This window comes from Oncorhynchus nerka, linkage group LG10 (assembly GCF_034236695.1).
Source record: "Oncorhynchus nerka isolate Pitt River linkage group LG10, Oner_Uvic_2.0, whole genome shotgun sequence".
In the NCBI taxonomy this organism is placed as follows: domain Eukaryota; kingdom Metazoa; phylum Chordata; class Actinopteri; order Salmoniformes; family Salmonidae; genus Oncorhynchus; species Oncorhynchus nerka.
This window is the reverse complement of record NC_088405.1, coordinates 37,480,080-37,498,963: the sequence shown is the minus strand read 5'-3', so window position 1 is coordinate 37,498,963 and position 18,884 is coordinate 37,480,080. Positions and strand designations below refer to the sequence as shown.

The following is an 18,884-nucleotide window of genomic DNA, read 5'->3' as shown; positions in this document are numbered from 1 at the left end:
CTCACTTATACATTAAAGGTTCCAATTATTATTACTTTTTGATTTGCGGCAGGCCGTCTAACTCTGTTCTCCCATGCATGGCCTCTCCCCTCTCATTTTTATTCCCACCTGCTCAGCGCAACCATTCATCAGGAGCCGGTCAGAGGATACCTCCTGCCTGCTCACAAACTCATGGAGCAGGCAATAAAATTAACCTCGTGGCAATTGTTTTTCCCCCCAGACGTTTGACGGCAAGGGTGTCAACTCATCCGTTTACTGAGGGCCCTGAATAAAGCAGGGCTAATGGCAGATTATGGAGTCAAGACCAGATCAATCAATGACAAAGTGGGATGACGAGAGAGCTACTTCCTAGCCCTGTTCCTTTGGGTCAGGGAAATATACAGAACACAACCTGCCAGTGCCGTATAGTAGTATAATTTGCGGGTAGAGGAGTATAGACGGGCAGATATCTTTACAGTCCGGCACACCAACATCCTTCACCCAGCTCTCCTTCGGTGGCTGTTCATTTGCTCTCAACACCTCCTAAGCGATCAATATTTTTTAATTTTGGTCCGAGTTATTATTTTTCACATCACTGCGCTGGGAAGCAGAATAAAGTGGCTCATATTTTAGCTCTAAATAGATCAATATGACAGGCTCACCTTCACTCTGCCCCTCGCCGGCTGGGGGAAGCACATCATAATGTACGGTGGGGGGCCTGGACATCGCATGCTGGAATCACATCATTATCTGTGCCTGGCGCCCCCCTCCACCCTCCAGACAGATCTGATTTACTCCCCACCCAGGTCCTGCCTGCTGCCCCCACTAAACCCAATCCCACCACACGCAAACACTTTATCAGAGCTCTGTTTATGAGGGCGAGGGAGACGGACGGCGTGTGCTTGCATGTGTATATGTGCCAGACACTTATTTTTGTGAAGGTCCAGAGGAGGGCATAGGCTGAGTTCCATACATTGTTCTGCCTCTGTTCTCAATCCATTAATTATATAGTTCCAAGTCAAATGTTACCAAGGAGGCACAGCCCGCTCTCTGTCCCTCATAATTCACGTCTGATGGCAGTTTCATTGATTGTCGCTCAACACATGTCCTGAGTGTGTGTGTGTGTGTACGTGAGTGAGTGAGTGTGAGTATGTGTGTACGTGAGTGAGTGAGTGAGGGTGTATGCATGCACTTACTTGCATGCCCTGAGTGCATGACTTATGGCGAGGGAGAGTTATTTCCCAACAATATTACCCAGCTGACATCTACTCCATTCAAATTGCCTCGGTCTGCTCAGTACTTCTGACCATATTGAAATAAGAGCCTAGAGATTTAGTTTTGCAATGTCTTAACCTGCTTACGCACTTGACGCCTTCTCCCAGACCATGAGGGCGGAGTGTGTGACAGTTGGGCGGGAGGGGGTTGGTCCTCCTCTTTAACCTGTGTGTGTAAACCAGTGTAGCAACCTCCCTGCCGTGACCCCCACACACTCCCTCTCGTTCATTCCCTGTGTATGTTAAAGCAAAGGAGGAGTTGCTTAAGGGGTAGGAGATGAAACAAGCCCCCATCATCTGGACTTAAAAGGGGGAGGGGAGATGGTGGTGCACCGTGAAAAATAGGTGATGAGCATGACGCAAGCGAACACAGCGAACACACTTGCCCTGTCACCGGAGAGGGCCACTAAGTGTTCATAAATTCCTGGGTGATGTGCTGCGCTGGGTGCAGTTTGGATGATTGTATTACTGTGGTCTGCTGGAGGCAGAAGGAATTAAGGCTGCACCTTGGAAGCCGGCTGGGGTGCGGCTGGCAGTTCCTGACATGGCCTCTAAAGTGGCCCAGGGCTGAGGGGACAACATGACGATGTCACCTGCCTGCCTGGGGATGACTGTGGATGAGTTCAGCCATCAGCACCACTTTCCTCATCTGAACCACAGGTGATAGGGACTCCCGAGGAGTGGCGCAGCGGTTTAAGGCACTGCATCTCAGTGCTAGAGGCGTCGCTACAGATCCTTGGTTCGATTCCAGGCTGTATCACAACCAGCCGTTTCCCGTAGGGCGGCGCACAATTGGCCCAGCGTCATCCGGGGTAGGCCTTCATTGTAAATAAGAATTTGTTCTTAACTGACTTGCCTAGTTAAATAAAGGTTAAAAAATAAAAAATAAAATAGAACAGAGCTACTGAGGAGCAACCATTAGGTGTGACGAGAAAACAGCTGGGAAATATTATGTAAAACTAAAGAAGTTTCCAAAGAAAATCTTGATAGGACGAAGAAAAACATTTTGATAGAACTTCCTAATTTGAAAGTTTAGGAATGCATATCTTCCTTTGAGTCTATATGTGGGTGTCAGTGTGTGTACACAGAACGTAGGTGCAGGCATGTAGGTGCAGGCATGTAGGTGCAGACACACGACATGCAGAGCTAACTGGATAGACGGGGCGGGAGGCTGATGGGAGTGCTCCTAGCGTCTCTCGGGGTGACAACACTCCCTAGTCGCCACACCACCAGGGAAATCCAATCAAAACGTCCAGTGGAGACGTCAAAGACAGCACCCAGCACGAATAGCAGCTAAACGGATTAAGCCAATGTGACCCTGGGCAGCAGGTGCAGGGATGAGAACGGACACGGGATGCGGAAGCGGAGTGAGATTCCTGTCAGAGCACAGAGCCTGATTTATCCTCTGGCCTCGCACTCCTGTCCTGTGGAGCAAGGGAGGACGCCTTTCATTTCCCATTACAATTCTCTGGAACAACCGAGCGCTGTGTAAGGGGGGGATTGTGTGTGTGTGTGTTCATTTGTATGTCACTCGAAGCTGAAGGTGTGTGTGTGTGTGTGTGTGTGTGTGTGTGTGTGTGTGTGTAAAAATACTGCTATACTTCGGCTATGAAGCATAGAAACAGAGTGAGTGCTGTGACAATAACTGTGAGGGTGGCGTGTGTTTGCCTACACACAGACCCCAGTCAGCGTGTGAGGAACGCTTTCCTAGGTAATAAAGGCAAGGCATTAGTGAACATCATTCCACATGACGCCCCAGCAGCCCAAAGGGCCGGGCCTGTGATAAATATTAATGGCCTGGAACAAGTGGATTGGGAGTTAAGGTTATCAGGGCGGGCTTTCCTAATTGACATTTTACCTGCTGTATACCTTAACAGCGCCGTAAAACACCAGGCCTCCCCCCAGAGGAGGATGTCACTCAAGACCCCCCCCGATCACTGCACAGCACACACACCCTCCCTCTGGGAGAGATGTGAAGGCTGGCCAGCTTCTCTCAATGTCTGCCTACATCCAACACTGGTCTGGATGCCTGACTGACAGACCGGCATGGAGACAGGACCAGCGTTTGCTAGGATACACTGTTAACCCACCAGTGTACTCATGTTGGACATAAAACTTAGTCCGGGTTATCATATATGTACCAGAAGGTCCTATGGCCTACTATACCAACGAAAAGCATAGCACACAAAACCAGCCCCCTATTGACCATTTTAACCTGTTGACATATTCGTCTCTCCACAAATCAGAAGAATCAGCCAGTGCTTCCTTGGTGAGGAGAGGCGTGCTCAAATGACCCGCACACCCTCAGCCGTGGCACGGTGACGCTGCTCCTGCTGTGGAGCGAGTGAAGCCTATGGCGACCCAGCCACCGTATTCAACATAGAGACAGGACAGGTAAACTAAACAGTCCCTGAGGTCGTTACCATACACTTACACTACATTATAGCACATCCGCTCGGCTGCCGTTACTGGTAGGCTCCGGGGGAGCCTCGCGGGGATTGCCACTTTACATTATCTGGAAATTGACAGGCAGAGCAGACAACAAACAATTACCCTCGAGCAGAAATCGAAGGTTGAGAAGACAAATATGAGTGATGAGGTCATCTCGTCTAAATGGCAAAGCCCTGTGTGAGGCGCACTGGACAGTCTGTATCCATATTTACTGTGGCTCCGGTTTGAATATCTAGAAACATGTTGATTTTGTGGTTCTCTTTGCACAAATTGATTTAGAAGAAAAGTTACTCCTCCAGCATAGAAACAGTCGAGAACTAGAACAGTAATTGGTGTGCATCTATGCTTATCCAAGAATGTGAGAGTCGAAAATGAACCTGGGAGAAATCGTCAAAACAGGAGGATATCACCGTCGTTGTTGAAGCGAAACGTCAGCTCATTCTTTTTTTGCAGTGGGGGCGGGGCATACGTTTGAGATATGTTCATATTATGTTTATGAAAATAACATGTTGGACTGGCGGCGATGGTGGATGTGATTTGCAAGTGTTTGCAGGTAGGGAGGCAGAGCGGCGTACCATGGTAGTAAGTGTACCACGGTAGTAATACAGTACCTTCTAGAAGAATAGAGAGAACCATGACAGGCAGGGCTCAGCAGTCACAGCTACACTGATTGCTAGTGGGGGGGGTGTCCTTAAACCACATCTATTCCCCTCTCTTTATGTGGTCATAGAGTCAGGGAATTAACTATAACCACCATTATTGTTTCCTTCCAAATGTACTGTTGGGAGTAACATGCTATCAGCATTAAATGGATAGCATTATAAAACAAATTGCTTTTGTGGTAATTATGTGAGGGAATAAAATTGTGTATTGTGTGTGCTCAGATGGGGGGGCCTGGTGTCTGGATGTTGAAAACTAATATTGAGATTATAATCAACACTGAGTATCTGGCTCCACCAAGAGGTCATGCAATGCAACTGACGTGTAGTTGTGCATGATTTTGAGGGAAAAGGCCGCAAAAGGACTGAGCATCAATTTGGACCAATCGGTGCACATCTTTGTGATAATTATGACATAATGTGCAAAATAATGACTGCAGTAACTAATACGCATGATCCATCAGACTCTCCGTAATATAAATGGCCAACTACAACATCTATAGGCTATTACATAAGCAGACTTATTTATTTATTTATTTTTCATGTAAAATAAAAAAAAGCCACAACCAACTATTAGCTGATAACACTTAAAAGTTGCAGCTGGTTTCTGAATCCACAAAACATTCCAGACCATCTAGCACCACCTTGTGGTGGTCTACCATTATTGCACATTCTAATAAAATGCTGGGGTCCACACAGCTGTGGAAAATTAATACTTGATTGATTTTCTTAATTCTCTTCCTTCTAGCATCTGAGGGCCCCCCAGCTTCAACTTAAAACTTCCCTCAGCCATCTTATCTAATGTCACAACTGATGTGTCTAGAGCAGGGATCATCAACTAGATTGAGCCGCAGGCCAATTTTTTATTTTCTCGAGCGGCTGGTTTTGGTGGGCCGAAACATAATTACAATGTTAGTAATTGCCTTTAGTAATAATTGCAAAATGACCGCAAGAAGACCAAACAGATAAAATATTTGACTAAAACATCCTTTCAAATCTTCCTTACATTTGTATATGATCACGTGTCTCTATATTATGCGTGGGAATACTTAGGGCAGATGTCCAAATTAAAATAACCTGGAGCTGAATTCCTGGTGCTGTTAGTTTTATGGGGGGGGATAAAACTACCTGCGGGCCAAATTCACCCCAATTGGGCAACAATGGTCTAGAACTTTCTGATGAAAATGGCTGCTGTGCAACACCCGGGTGAATGCAACACATCTGTGGTGAGTTAAGACTGTGTGTGGTAAACAAATCTCCTGAGATCACCAAGAAGAGAACCACTTAGCAGGGGCAAATGGACCACCCGCACTTACTGTGAAATGTTCCTGGGATTTGTAGTTCTCGTCGAGGTAGACACGGGCTCTGCTGTACTCCTTCATGGCATCACTGGACAGCAGCTCTCTAGAAGAGAGGACACATCACAATATGGCCCCATCAGCCTTCAGATTCATGGGTTGATTTATTTATCTTCCTTTAATCAGCAACATGATAAGTAGGATAAATATGAACATGGTGGAACTGTAGTTCTTCCATGCTAGCTGTTCCGGTACACTTCCAGTCATTGCGCTAACGCTAGCTAGCAATGGCTAGCCAAACTACCTTCAACTTCCTGCAAACTGCAATTAACTTCCTTAATTGCGCTTTAAGGGAGCCGGGATTAGAATCAGGAGATTGTGAGTGTATTAGGATACTGTTGAGGCCTCACAGACAGTCTCTTCTGCTTACCTATATCCCTCTGCTAATAAAGTTCACACCAGGACACCCTAAATTGGTTGAAAGAGGTTACATAAGAGAGCACTTGATAGAATCTTGTTAACAAATATCAAATATCTTATAAACCCCCATTGACCTAAAACATTCAGTTTGTCCATCCTATGACTAAACAAGAAAGACTAGCTACACAAATAAGCCCCGCTAAACAGTTTACTCAATAATGATGGTCGTCTAGTACATTCTTTTAATTCTTTGAAAATCAACACCACACATGAAACCAAATAAGCGGTCACCAGAAGGTGGAGTTGTTCACTCACTTTCACATAGTTTTGGTCCTAATTTTCCTGTGGACCCAGGCAGTGGTTGTCCACGTCTTGACAGAAAAATAACCCATAATCACCACTAGGGTTGCTATGGACACCCGAGTTGGCGGCAATTCTTCAGTGAAGGGAAATTTGAAGGGGGGGCCATGAAGTGTGAGGTAACTTACTTGACAAAACAATCTACGTGTGCCATGGACGCTTCGTAGTTCTTCCCGCCCACCTCCTGACAGTGCACTGCGATGAAGTGGGGCTTGTGTGATTGGACGGTCTGCAGAGGAGAAGAGAACAAGGCATATAGCATTAAAACGACTGTCCAGACACAACTACTTGCTCGGTGTCATTTCATCCAGGTCATAATCATTCACGATTACAAGGAACTTCTCACCCAAATGACATATTCTATACTTCGATTGGGTAAACAGACTGGATACGGCGTTCTTCAAGAGAGCCCTGTCCTCTAAACAGCCTGCGGAGTCAGGTTTTCGGATTCCCACAAATAGCCGAATTAAGGGATTTAAAACTCCCTCGTAAAACACAACCAAGCAACACGCCTTACCAACAAGCACCCATTTACTCCACAGTGAAACCCTAATTAAGGTCTGGTGATTTTGGAGGTGGAAAGAAGCTGGGTCACACCCAAGACTGGGGGAAAAAAATGACTCTCAGAGGTCTAGATACATTATAGTCAACAGGCCAAACTGCCCCAGGTACTGTACAGTATAGTGTCAGACAGAAGGCATGTAGATTGCTTGTTCCATGAGTCATCACGGATGTGTATCGGGCACTGTGTGCAGGGTATGACGGACAATGCCGGGAGTGAGAAACATCTCACTAGATCAATAACGAGTCTCTCACTATCAGGAAATGTCAACATTATGATGTCAGAATATAGGAAACACCAGAACATAAAAAGGTGACTGATCATAGGCCTAGTGTCAGAAAAATAAACATACTGATGTTGGTGATCTGCACTGATAAACACCTGCCCTGGTCCCAGATCTGTTTGGGCTGTCTTGCCAATATCTACGGTTATTGGCAAGACCGCACAAACAGATCTGAGATCAGGCTAACAAATACCTGGTCAGAGCAGAGAGAGTTGTTACAGAGTCATTTCCACTCCAGTCACATGACCTCTCCCATGTCCCCTCCCTGTCCCCTAACACTAAGAGGTGTTTCTGAGTGCACTGCCAGCGAGCCCAGAGTGTTTAGAGGTGCCAACCCGTAACGGAAAATCCATAACGGAGTGAATTATAGCGCTCATAAGCACTCAAAGGGTCGGGCTATGGATGGTGGGCAGGCCGTAGATCACGGTCACCCAGGAAATGTGGCCCCCCCAGGGGGGTCCAGGCCTGGAGGCCTACTCTGCTCCTACTCCACCCGCCTGCATTATTATTACTAAAGGCAAAATCAAATAAAAGTAATGTAAGGCAATAACACTATGGATTTTCTATCAACCTTTGGCTTGTCACCGGGCCCCTAAGAACCAGGGTTCTCAAACAGACGGAGTAGTGAACCTATCAGCATCCACTTTAGCTAGCCAAGTTACACTGTGTGTGAACCTGTGGACATGCGAGAGGGAAAATGCTGGACTGTGTGTGTGTATATTTTGTGCCTGTGTGTGTGTGTGTGTTTTGTATTTGTCCAAGTGTGCATTTTCTGTTTGTTTTTCCAGGCAGTGTAACTCCAGCTCTAGTTTCTCATAGGGCTACAGACTCATTATCCTGAAGCCTAATTTAATCCTATTACTATAAATCAGAAATGCTATTGATACAAGGCCAAACAACAACAACTATCCCAAGTTTCCGCCATCTTTCTTCTGAATGCCAAACAATTGGCCCATTCCATCTACCCTCAGAGGCACCTTTTGATCGATCTGCTCGTTTTCATTTCAGACTAAGAGTTATAGGTCACAGATTGACTCTCGATCGAAGGCAAATAAACACATTTGCACAGTTGTCAACGGGGTGCCAGCCTAAAGAGCAGTTGAGTTCTAATCAGACGCAGGGACCTCCCTTGGTAGCGTAGAAGCTATAGGGTTGATGCCGTTAGACCACACCGCATGATGACGCAGGTACCACACAGCGGAAACCTCTCCACCTCTTTAACTGTTGTGAGAAGGCCGCATGTTTGTCAAAGGGGTGCGTCCTCTCTCTCTCCCGCCATCCTGTATCGGTTTGGATTCCTAGGAAATTCCCTAGGTTATAGCAATGACATATTCTCATCCTTTAATAATATTTACTTACACACTACCCTGGAATATGTATTTTTTTTAAAGGAGCTTGTTTTATTTGATGGCCAAACAATGTGGGCTAATTATGCGGAAAATAATAACCGAAAGGCCTAGCTTGTAAGTCTAGCTCTCAGTTTGGAGACATTTTCCATTCTTCATTTAAATCAACACCTAACTGTAAAACACACATCATTGATCTCCACCAGTACAAATCCATGTATATCAGCCTACATCTAAACTCATGCCCGATTCACACTATAGGGCTGAAGGAAAACCGTAATGTGCTGGGTGTGATATTTTCGTCAGCGACTATGTTGGACGCGTAACCAGGCCAAGCCCAGTACAGCTTGGCTTGGAACAGTTTGGCTCAGTAGTGTACAAATGGTATCAGATCCCCCCACTGCTTTTGTGACCAGTGGCTCACATCAAGGGCACCACTTACACGGCTAACCTAACACGGCTGCTATCAGACTGACTTGTTTAACGTGTGTCGTCACAGCAGCCTGGGTTCTGAGTTGCAGACTGCAGTGAGGTGAGATATGCCATGTTTGTGTTAGTCCCTGGGGATCTCTGCCTGATGCCTGGATGTGGATGTAGGAGGGCAGCTGGCTGGAATGAGTCTCAGTTACCGTTCCTGAAAACGACTGTATCAACGGGAGTCAGCACACCTACTTGGTGAAGCCGACTCACTCAGACGGAGCGTGGTGTTACTTTATTTAGACAGCTGTTTAAATACAGCACGTTTCTCCTTGCAATGGCAGCTGAATGGGACAACATTTGCACTACTCAAATGCATTATGTAATGATCGTTCTCGCCATCATCATTCTCATACACTCACTGAAGACTAAAAGTGCCTTGAGCGTCTGGAAAAATATACACGTCCTGTCAAATAATATACATCCTAGCGTCCATAAATACATCCCATCAATGACACGGCGCACTGACGCGCGCACCATTAGATGTTCTTAGAAGTGAATTCCAGAGGCAGATTTTAAAAGAGACTGATGATGCACATGGGGAGGAAAAAAGGCCCATGTTTCTCTGAATTTTCTCACAGAGGGCCTTTGATGAGCTGTAATTTAGGGAGGATGACTCCCATTTCATGGTCTTGATTGGGAGCTGGAAAATAGCGTGGCTGGAGAGAACCGTGTGAGGGGGGGGTGTCAAATGGGCATGTGACGAGAAGTCTTTTCTAAACACTAAACTCTGTCCATCTGTTGCCGTTCATTCACTCCAGGCTGTACAACACTGAATCTATTCATCTATAATCCTACACACACACATGTGCATACGCACAGAGACGCACAGAGACGCACAGACACAACCTTTCATTCACTTTTGAGTCACACAGCCAAATATGGTGCATTCGGAAAGTACTCAGACCCCTTGCCTTTTTACACATTTTGTTACGTTACAGCCTTATTCTAAAATTGATTAAATCGTTTTTTCCCCCTCGACAATCTACACACACAATACCCCATAATGACAAAGTAAAAACAGTTTTTCTTAATTGTTGCTAATTTATTAAAAACGGAAATATTAAATTTACATAAGTATTCAGACCCTTTACTCAGAACTTTGTTGAAGGACCTTTGGCAGCGATGACAGCCTCGAGACTTCTTGGATATGATGCTACAAGCTTGGCACAGCTGTATTTGGGGAGTTCCTCCCATTCTTCTCTGCAGATCCTCTAGAGCTCTGTCGGGTTGGATGGGGAGTGTTGCTGCACAGCTATTTTCAGGTCTCTCCAGAGATGTTCAATCGGGTTCAAGTCCGGGCTCTGGCTGGGCCACACAAGGACATTCAGAGACTTGTCGCAAAGCCACCTCTGCATTGTCTTTTCTGTGTGCCAAGGGTCATTGTCCTGTTCAAAGGTAAACCTTCGCCCCAGTCTGAGGTCCTGAGCAGATTTTCATCAAGGATCTCTGTACTTTGCTCCGTTCATCTTTGCCTCGATCCTGACTAGTCTCCCAGTCCCTACCACTGGAAAACATCCCCATAGCATGATGCTGCCACCGCCATGTTTCACCGTAGGGAGGGTGCCAGGTTTCCTCCAGACATGATGCTTAGCATTCAGGCCAAAGAGTTCAATCTTGGTTTAATCCGACCAGGTTTAAATCAGACCAGATGGTTGTCCTTCTGGAAGGTTCTCCCATCTCCACAGGGGAACCCTAGAGCTCTGTCAGAGCATCAGGTTGTTGGTCACCTCCCTGACCAAGATCCTTCTCCCCTACTGCCCAGTTTGGCTGGGCGGCCAGCTCTAGGAAGTCTTGGTGGTTCCAAACATCTTCCATTTAACAATGATGGAGGTCACAGTGTTCTTGGCGACTTTCAATGCTGCCCTTCTCCAGATCTGTGCCTCGACATAATCCTGTCTCGAAGCTCTACGGACAATTCCTTCGTCCTCATGGCTTGGTTTCTGCTGACATGCACTGTCAACTGTGAGACCTTATATAGACAGGTGTGTGCCTTTCTAAATCATGTCCAATCAATTTACCACAGGTGGACACCAATCAAGTTGTAGAAACATGATGATCAATGGAAACAGGATGCACCTGAGCTCAATTCCGAGTCTCATAGCAAAGTGGGCTGAATACTTATGTAAATAAAGTATTTGTTTTTTTATTTGTAATACATTTGCAAACCTTTCTAAACACCAGTTTTCACTTTGTCATTCTGTGGTATTGTGTGTAGATTGCTGAGTAAATCTTTTCACTTTTAAAATAAGGCTGCAAAGTAACAAAATGTTGAAAAAGTCAAGGGGTCTGAATACTTTCCGAAGGCACTGTATATGTCACACACTCCTCACGTGTATATATTAAACATTTAAATAAAAATTTTAAAAACTATTAAAAAGCACACACACAGTATGGCAATAAATCAGAAAAAATACATTTAATAATGATGAATATTCTCCCAAATCATTATAACAACTTAGAATAAATTTGCCATGTACTCTAGTAATGACTACCTAATCTAAGTCATGTGACTGGAAAGGAAAGGGGGATGGATACCTAGTCAGTTGTACAACTGAAATGTGTCTTCCGCATTTAACCCAACCCCTCTGAATCAGAGAGATGCGGGGTGGCTGCCTTAATCGACATCCACGTCTTCGGCGCCCGGGCAACAGTGGGTTAACTGCCTTGCTCAGGGGCAGAACAACAGATTTTCTGCTTGTCAGCTCGGGGATTCGATCCAGAAAACTCTCGGTTACTGGCCCAATGCTCTAACCTGTGAGGCCAGTGGCCCATGACAGCCAGGTAAGGTTTCCAATGCAAATAGACTGAGGGATCATTAGTGCTGAGCAATTATTATTATTTATTTTTTTTACATTGGTTCACATTACCGGACTTAAATCAAATATTTTGGTTGTGTATATTACATATTTGTTTTTGATATGATGACTAAAACTCTGATAATGGTAGTGACTGCCCATTGTTGCTTATCACTTATTCATAAACCATCCTTTATTCACTGCATGCGGTCTGACAAAATCATTATTTCAGCAGTTCTTTAAAGTACAGAAGGCATACTTTTAACACGGCTTAATAAGAATCCTGCACGGGAAGGAGCCTGTCAGAACAGGCAGCTGTCGGCGCAACGGATTCTGGTCATTGTAGAGAATGACCACGTTTTCAGAGCTTTTTCTAGGATGAGTTGAACAAGTCCCAAATCTCAAGAGAGATTATGTGTTGAGCTAAATGGAACTAAATGGAATTCAAAATAATTGAACCGACGTAGGTCAATGATGGTTATCTTACCCTTCGGACCCCAATAGAACGATGCTGTAGATTACTGAGAATTTTCAAGATAAATCAAATTCTCTCACACAGACATAGCTCAAAAACAAAGAACAAATGACAATTACACTAACTTATAAGTCGTTTTAAAGAGCACAACCTCTTCTTTAATATGACACCACATTCATGTCAATGGGAATAACATTCATTTGGTCTTCCATTCTGTAAAGACTCTCACTATCAAAAAACGATGAACACTCAACAACAACAACAAAAAACTAGAATATTTAAAATTGTACTAATTGACTAAATTACTTCAAATGTACCAAGTATAATATACACTGCTCAAAAAAATAAAGGAAACACTAAAATAACACATCCTAGATCTGAATGAATGAAATATTCTTAAAAACTTTTTTCTAAAAAATAATAACAAAAATAATCAATGGAAATCAAATGTATCAACCCATGGAGGTCTGTATTTGGAGTCACACTCAAAATTCAAGTGGAAAACCACAATACAGGCTGATCCAACTTTGATGTAATGTCCTTAAAACAAGTCAAAATGAGGCGCAGTAGTGTGTGTGGCCTCCACGTGCCTGTATGACCTCTCTACAACGCCTGGGCATGCTCCTGGTGAGGTGGAGGATGGTCTCCTGAGGGATCTCCTTCCAGACCTGGACTAAAGCATCCGCCAACTCCTGGACAGTCTGTGGTGCAACGTGGCATTGGTGGATGGAGCGAGACATGATGTCCCAGATGTGCTCAATTGGATTCAGGTCTGGGGAACGGGCGGGCCAGTCCATAGCATCAATGCCTTCCTGTTGCAGGAACTGCTGAAACACTCCAGCCACATGAGGTCTAGCATTGTCTTGCATTAGGAGGAACCCAGGGCCAACCGCACCAGCATATGGTCTCACAAGGGGTCTGAGGATCTCATCTCGGTACCTAATGGCAGTCAGGCTACCTCTGTCGAGCACATGGAGGGCTATGCGGCCCCCCAAAGAAATGCGCCCCACACCATGACTGACCCACCGCCAAACCGGTCATGCTGGATGATGTTGCAGGCAGCAGAACGTTCTCCATGGAGTCTCCAGACTCTGTCACATCTGTCACATGCTCAGTGTGAACCTGCTTTCATCTGTGAAGAGCACAGGGCGCCAGTGGCGAATTTGCCAATCTTGGTGTTCTCTGGCAAATGCCAAACGTCCTGCACGGTGTTGGGCTGTAAGCGCAACTCCCACCTGTGGACGTCGGGCCCTCATACCACCCTCATGGAGTCTGTTTCTGACCGTTTGAGCAGACACATGCACATTTGTGGCCTGCTGGAGGTCATTTTGCAGGGCTCTGGCAGTGTTCCTCCTTGCACAAAGGCGGAGGTAGCGGTCCTGCTGCTGGGTTGTTGCCCTCCTACGGCCTCCTCCACGTCTGCTGATGTACTGGCCTGTCTCCTGGTAGCACCTCCATGCTCTGGACACTACGCTGACAGACACAGCAAACCTTCTTGCCACAGCTCGCATTGATGTTTCATCCTGGATGAGCTGCACTACCTGAGCCACTTGTGTGGGTTGTAGACTCCGTCTCATGCTACCACTAGAGTGAAAGCACCGCCAGCATTCAAAAGTGACCAAAACATCAGCCAGGAAGCATAGGAACTGAGAAGTGGTCTGTGGTCCCCACCTGCAGAACCACTCCTTTATTGGGGGTGTCTTGCTAATTGCCTATAATTTCCACCGGTTGTCTATTCCATTTGCACAACAGCATGTGAAATGTATTGTCAATCAGCGTTGCTTCCTAAGTGGACAGTTTGATTTCACAGAAGTGTGATTGACTTGGAGTTACGTTGTGTTGTTTAAGTGTTCCCTTTATTTTTTTGAGCAGTGTATTATACTTACAAATATTTTTTTTTAACATCCAAAATGTAACCAGAGGACAATATTCAGACAGTATGTCAAAACAAGTATTAGATATACAAAGAGAGAACATGCAAAACACAACTGTTCAAAGACTCAAAGTAAACCATTTCCCTAAAAGATCTGTAGAACAAATTCATATTTTACACTTTCACCTTGGTGTTTGCATTTAGCTTACAACATGTCATGGAACTTCTGGAAGAACTGCCCCCTCCTGTAAAGTGGCACAGACACAAAGAGCACACAAAGGAAGTTTCTTAAACATCTCCCACTCTTTGACCTGCAGCATCACCTCTGGATGCACACCACACACCCTCTCTTGTGACCTTCAAACTTCACCTGCTTTCCAATGAGTTCCATATCGGTTCACACGCCCTGGTGCCACAGTCTTGGCTCCCATCTTCCTGCCACTGTAGCATTATCACAAAGTGAATGCACAAGCTGCATTTTGAATGCCTTCGGGGACCAATGCCTGCGGTTTCTGGGAGGAGCCTTTGCAGGGTCCCCCACACAATGTACGCATTTATGATGGAAAAGAACATCAACCGAAATACATACTTCCATAAATGTATGCTTGTGCGTCCAACATTGTAATAGAGCCTCAGTTGGTCAGGATGGTCAACCCCGCCCATTTTCTTGTTGTAATCCATTACAGGCCCTAGAACAGATACAAGTTCCTACCACTTTTAAAAACAACTCCAAAACCCTTGCCACTGTCACTTGAGGCCCAGACTGTGTGGTACAGGGGTGAATGGTGGGACTTGGGGCAGACACACTCCATGGAAACGTAGGCTCCCCTCTCAGGTGTGCTCTCACTCTTCCCCTCGCTCCACTCCCTCCGCTGCCTGTATGATGGCGCCGACAGAGATGGTCGCCTCGCTTCAGGTCCTTAGAAAACTATGCAGCTATTGGTTTTGTATTATTTCTTACATTGTTAGCCCAGATAATCTCTAGTGTTATTACATACAGCCTGGAAGAACTATTGGATATAAAAGCGGTGTCAAATTACCGTCATTACGACCAGGAATACGTCTTTCCTTAAGTGGATCTTTTGTTCGAACCTCCACCCTGGACATCTTTTCCCATAGGTCGACCCAAAACAACGCGGTCGCCGCAGGAGAGGCGGACGGAGCGGCCTACTGGTCAGACTCAGAAGGTGAGCACACCATCCACCGCTTCCGAGCATATTACTCCCCAATGTCCAATCTCTAGATAACAAGGTGTACGAAATTAGGGCACGAGTTCCCTTCCAGAGAGACAGAGATTGTAACATTCTCTGTTTCACGGAAACATGTCTCACTTGGGATACGTTGTCAGGCCAGTACAGCCACCCGGTTTCTTCACGCATCGTGCCAACAGAAACAAACATCTCTCTGGTAAGAATTATCTTCCAAGAGAATTCGCTTCGATTATAGTCACAGCCGTAGCCATGCACACTTCCAACTCAATCATCAAGTTTGCAGACGACACTACAGTGGTAGGACTGATTACCAACAACGACAAGACAGGGAGGAGGTGAGGGCCCTTGAGGTGTGGCGTCAGGAAAATAACCTCTCACTCAATGTCAACAAAACAAAGGAGATGGACTTCAGGAAACAGCAGAGGGAGCATCCACATCGACGAGACAGTAGTGGAGAAGGTGGAAAGTTTTAAGTTCCTCGGCGTGCACATCACGGACAAACTGAAATGGTCCACCCACACAGACAGCGTGGTGAAGAAGGCGCCACAGTGCATCTGCAGCCTCAGGAGGCTGAAGAAATTTGACTTGTCATCTAAAACACAAACAAACTTTTACAGATGGACAATCGAGAGCATCCTGTCGGGCTGTATCACCGCCTGGTACGGCAATTGCACTGCCCTCAATTGTTGGAAAAATTACTTAGGACATCTACTTTGTGCATGACACAACTGACTTGCCAAAAATAGTTGAACAAGAATTTTGTGGAGTGGTTGAAAAACAAGTTTTAATGACTCCAACCTAAGTGTATGTAAACTTCCAACTTCAACTGTATGTATATACTGTATTCTACACCATCTATTGCATCTCGTTTATGCCGCACGCCATCACTCATCCATATATTTATTTGTAGATATTCTTATTCACCCCTTACATTTGTGTGTATTTGTGTGTCTAAGGTGGTTGTTAGAGCTCCGAGACAGGATTGTGTCGAGGCACACATCTGGGGAAGGGTACCAAAAAATGGCTGCTGCATTGAAGGTCCACAAGAACAGTGGCCTCCATCATTCTTAAATGAGAGCTGGCAGCCCGGCCTAGAGCCAAACTGAGCAATCGGGCCTAGGTCAGGGAGGTCACTCTGACAGCGCTGCAGAGTTCCTCTGTGGAGATGGGAAAACCTTCCAGAATGACAACCATTTCTGCAGCATTTCACCAATCAGGCCTTTATGGTAGTGCCCAGATGGAAGCCACTCCTCAGTAAAAGGCACATGACAGCCCGCTTGGACCTTAAGATACTCAGACCATGAGAAACAAGATACTCTGGTCTGCTGAAACCAAGATTGAACTCGTTGACCTGAATGCCAAGAGTCACATCTGGAGGAAACTTGGCACCGTCCCTATGGTGAAGCGTGGTGGTGGCAGCATCGTGCTTTGGGGATGTTTTTCAGTTGCAGGGACTGGGAGACTAGTTAGGATCGAGGGAAAGATGAACTGAGGGATCCTGGAAGAAAACCTGCTCCACAATGCTCAGGACTTCAGACCGGGGCAAAGGTTTGCCTTTGAACAGGACAATGACCTTAAGCACACAGCAAAGACAACGCAGGAGTGGCTTTGGGACAAGTCTCGGAATGTCCTTGAGTGGCTAATTAAATGTCCTTGAACCCGATTAAACATCTCTGGAGAGATCTGAAAATAGCTGTGCAGCAACGCTCCCCATTCAACCTGATAGAGCTTGAGAGGAACTGCAGAGAATACTTGGAGAAACTCAACCAAATACAGGTGTGCCAAACTTGTCGCATTATAACAAATTAGACTCGTCGCTGTAATCGCTGCCCAAGGTGCTTCAAGAAAGTACTCAGTATAGGGTCTGAATACTTATGTAAATGTGATCAGTTTTTTTTATTTGTAATAAATTTGCAAAAATGTGTAAAAACCTGTTGTTTTGTCATTAAGGGGTGTTGTGTGTAGATTGATGAGGGGAAAAAACAATTGAATCCATTTTAGAATAAGGACCCAATGTAACAAAATGTGGGGGAAAAAGTCAAGGGGTCTGAATACTTTCCGAATGCACTGTATTTCACTCACCTCAACATCATTGCTTTTCAAAGTGCAAGGATGTGTCCGAATCTGTATCACCAACCAGCATCTTTCAAAGGGAAAAGTAGTTTCTGCTTTGGCGCCGTCATTCTGAGTAATGAAGTGAAAAGTCAAATGACAGCATACCCTGTTTCCGGTTTCTGGTAGATGACAATAGCCAGGTGAAAATTACAACAGTTTCTTGCAAGAAAATTTTGTGATATTGACACCGATATTATTGTTTGGGGAAAAAAAGCAGTTAGGGCTGCTAGGGCTGACCCCATTTAGTCGACTGGTCGATAGTTTGTTCAATAGGCTGTTGGTCAACAGAGTTTTTTTGTTGTTTTTTTTGTTATTTGTTGGCTTAATGTAGGCTATTTTTACATACTGGCAATGGCAATAGTTACTTTTAGATTTATATAAATTTTCATAAAATTTTGAATTTTTGATTAACCACCTGACTTTGATTTTGAGAGATGAAGGCTTTATTCTAAATGAAATTAAGCTGTTCCACGGGTCGGGAAAAATGTTTTTTTTCTTCTGGTTAGGCTATATTGATCTCTGGCTCGCTCTTCAGAAATGTGTATGTCTTCAATTTTCATGGCAGTGCTTAAAGCATCAGACGAGCTCAGTAGCCTATGTACATACAGCACATTTTATTCAAGCATAGGGTGTGTCTATATGGAAAAATAACACGTTTTAAAATTTTGACCAATATTGGTCAACCAATATATATATTTTTTAAATTGGGGACAGCTGCAGTGGCCGTTATAGTAATTTAAAGAAAGGCCGTCGACGGCCGCTATGGCTTCTAAAAGAGCTAACAACGAAGGAAAATGCCCTGCTTTGCTTAAGTGAAGCTCACTTCAGTCCGTGCTACTCTGCAACGTGTTGTGTGCCTGCCCAGTGGATTATTGAAAGCTGCCTGGATGCCCATCAGATCCATGGAGGAAACAGAAATAACCGTATGACCCCAGGGCCAGGGTCTTCCAAAGGACTTTAAATGACAGGGGCTCAGTTGCTATGCTTATTGAACAAACAGTAAAACACATTTAAAATCCTTCAATACAGTAGACCGTCTATCAGATCACTCATCGGGCACATTGCAGTGGGGTTAGTAAAATGCCTAGCCTTGTCAGTGTACACTTGTCCATTGTATACTCTTGGCCTCACCTGCAGGAATGGAGTGCGACTTCCGATTCTAATCAAGAAAAAAAGTGTCCAAATAACTAATTGTATTTCCTGAAGCTGCATTTCGAGGAAAAACCTGAAGCAAAGGCTTGCATCAACAGTAGGCTAGTTCCTAGAGAGGAATTCATTGGTACAAAAAAGACAGACACACACA

General features: G+C 45.1%; 1 protein-coding gene across 2 annotated transcripts in view; it reads right to left on the bottom strand.

The window, feature by feature from the left end:
- Positions 1 to 18,884, bottom strand: part of LOC115135265 (inositol polyphosphate-5-phosphatase A-like) — a 281,318-nt gene that overhangs the window by 159,821 nt on the left and 102,613 nt on the right. For both annotated transcript variants that reach the window (XM_029669757.2, XM_029669756.2), the window contains exons 3-4: positions 6,570 to 6,670; positions 5,680 to 5,767 (exon numbers count right to left, since the gene is read on the bottom strand). In XM_029669757.2, the coding sequence (XP_029525617.1) occupies positions 5,680 to 5,767; positions 6,570 to 6,670 (189 nt within the window). The remainder of the gene's footprint in view (positions 1 to 5,679; positions 5,768 to 6,569; positions 6,671 to 18,884) is intronic.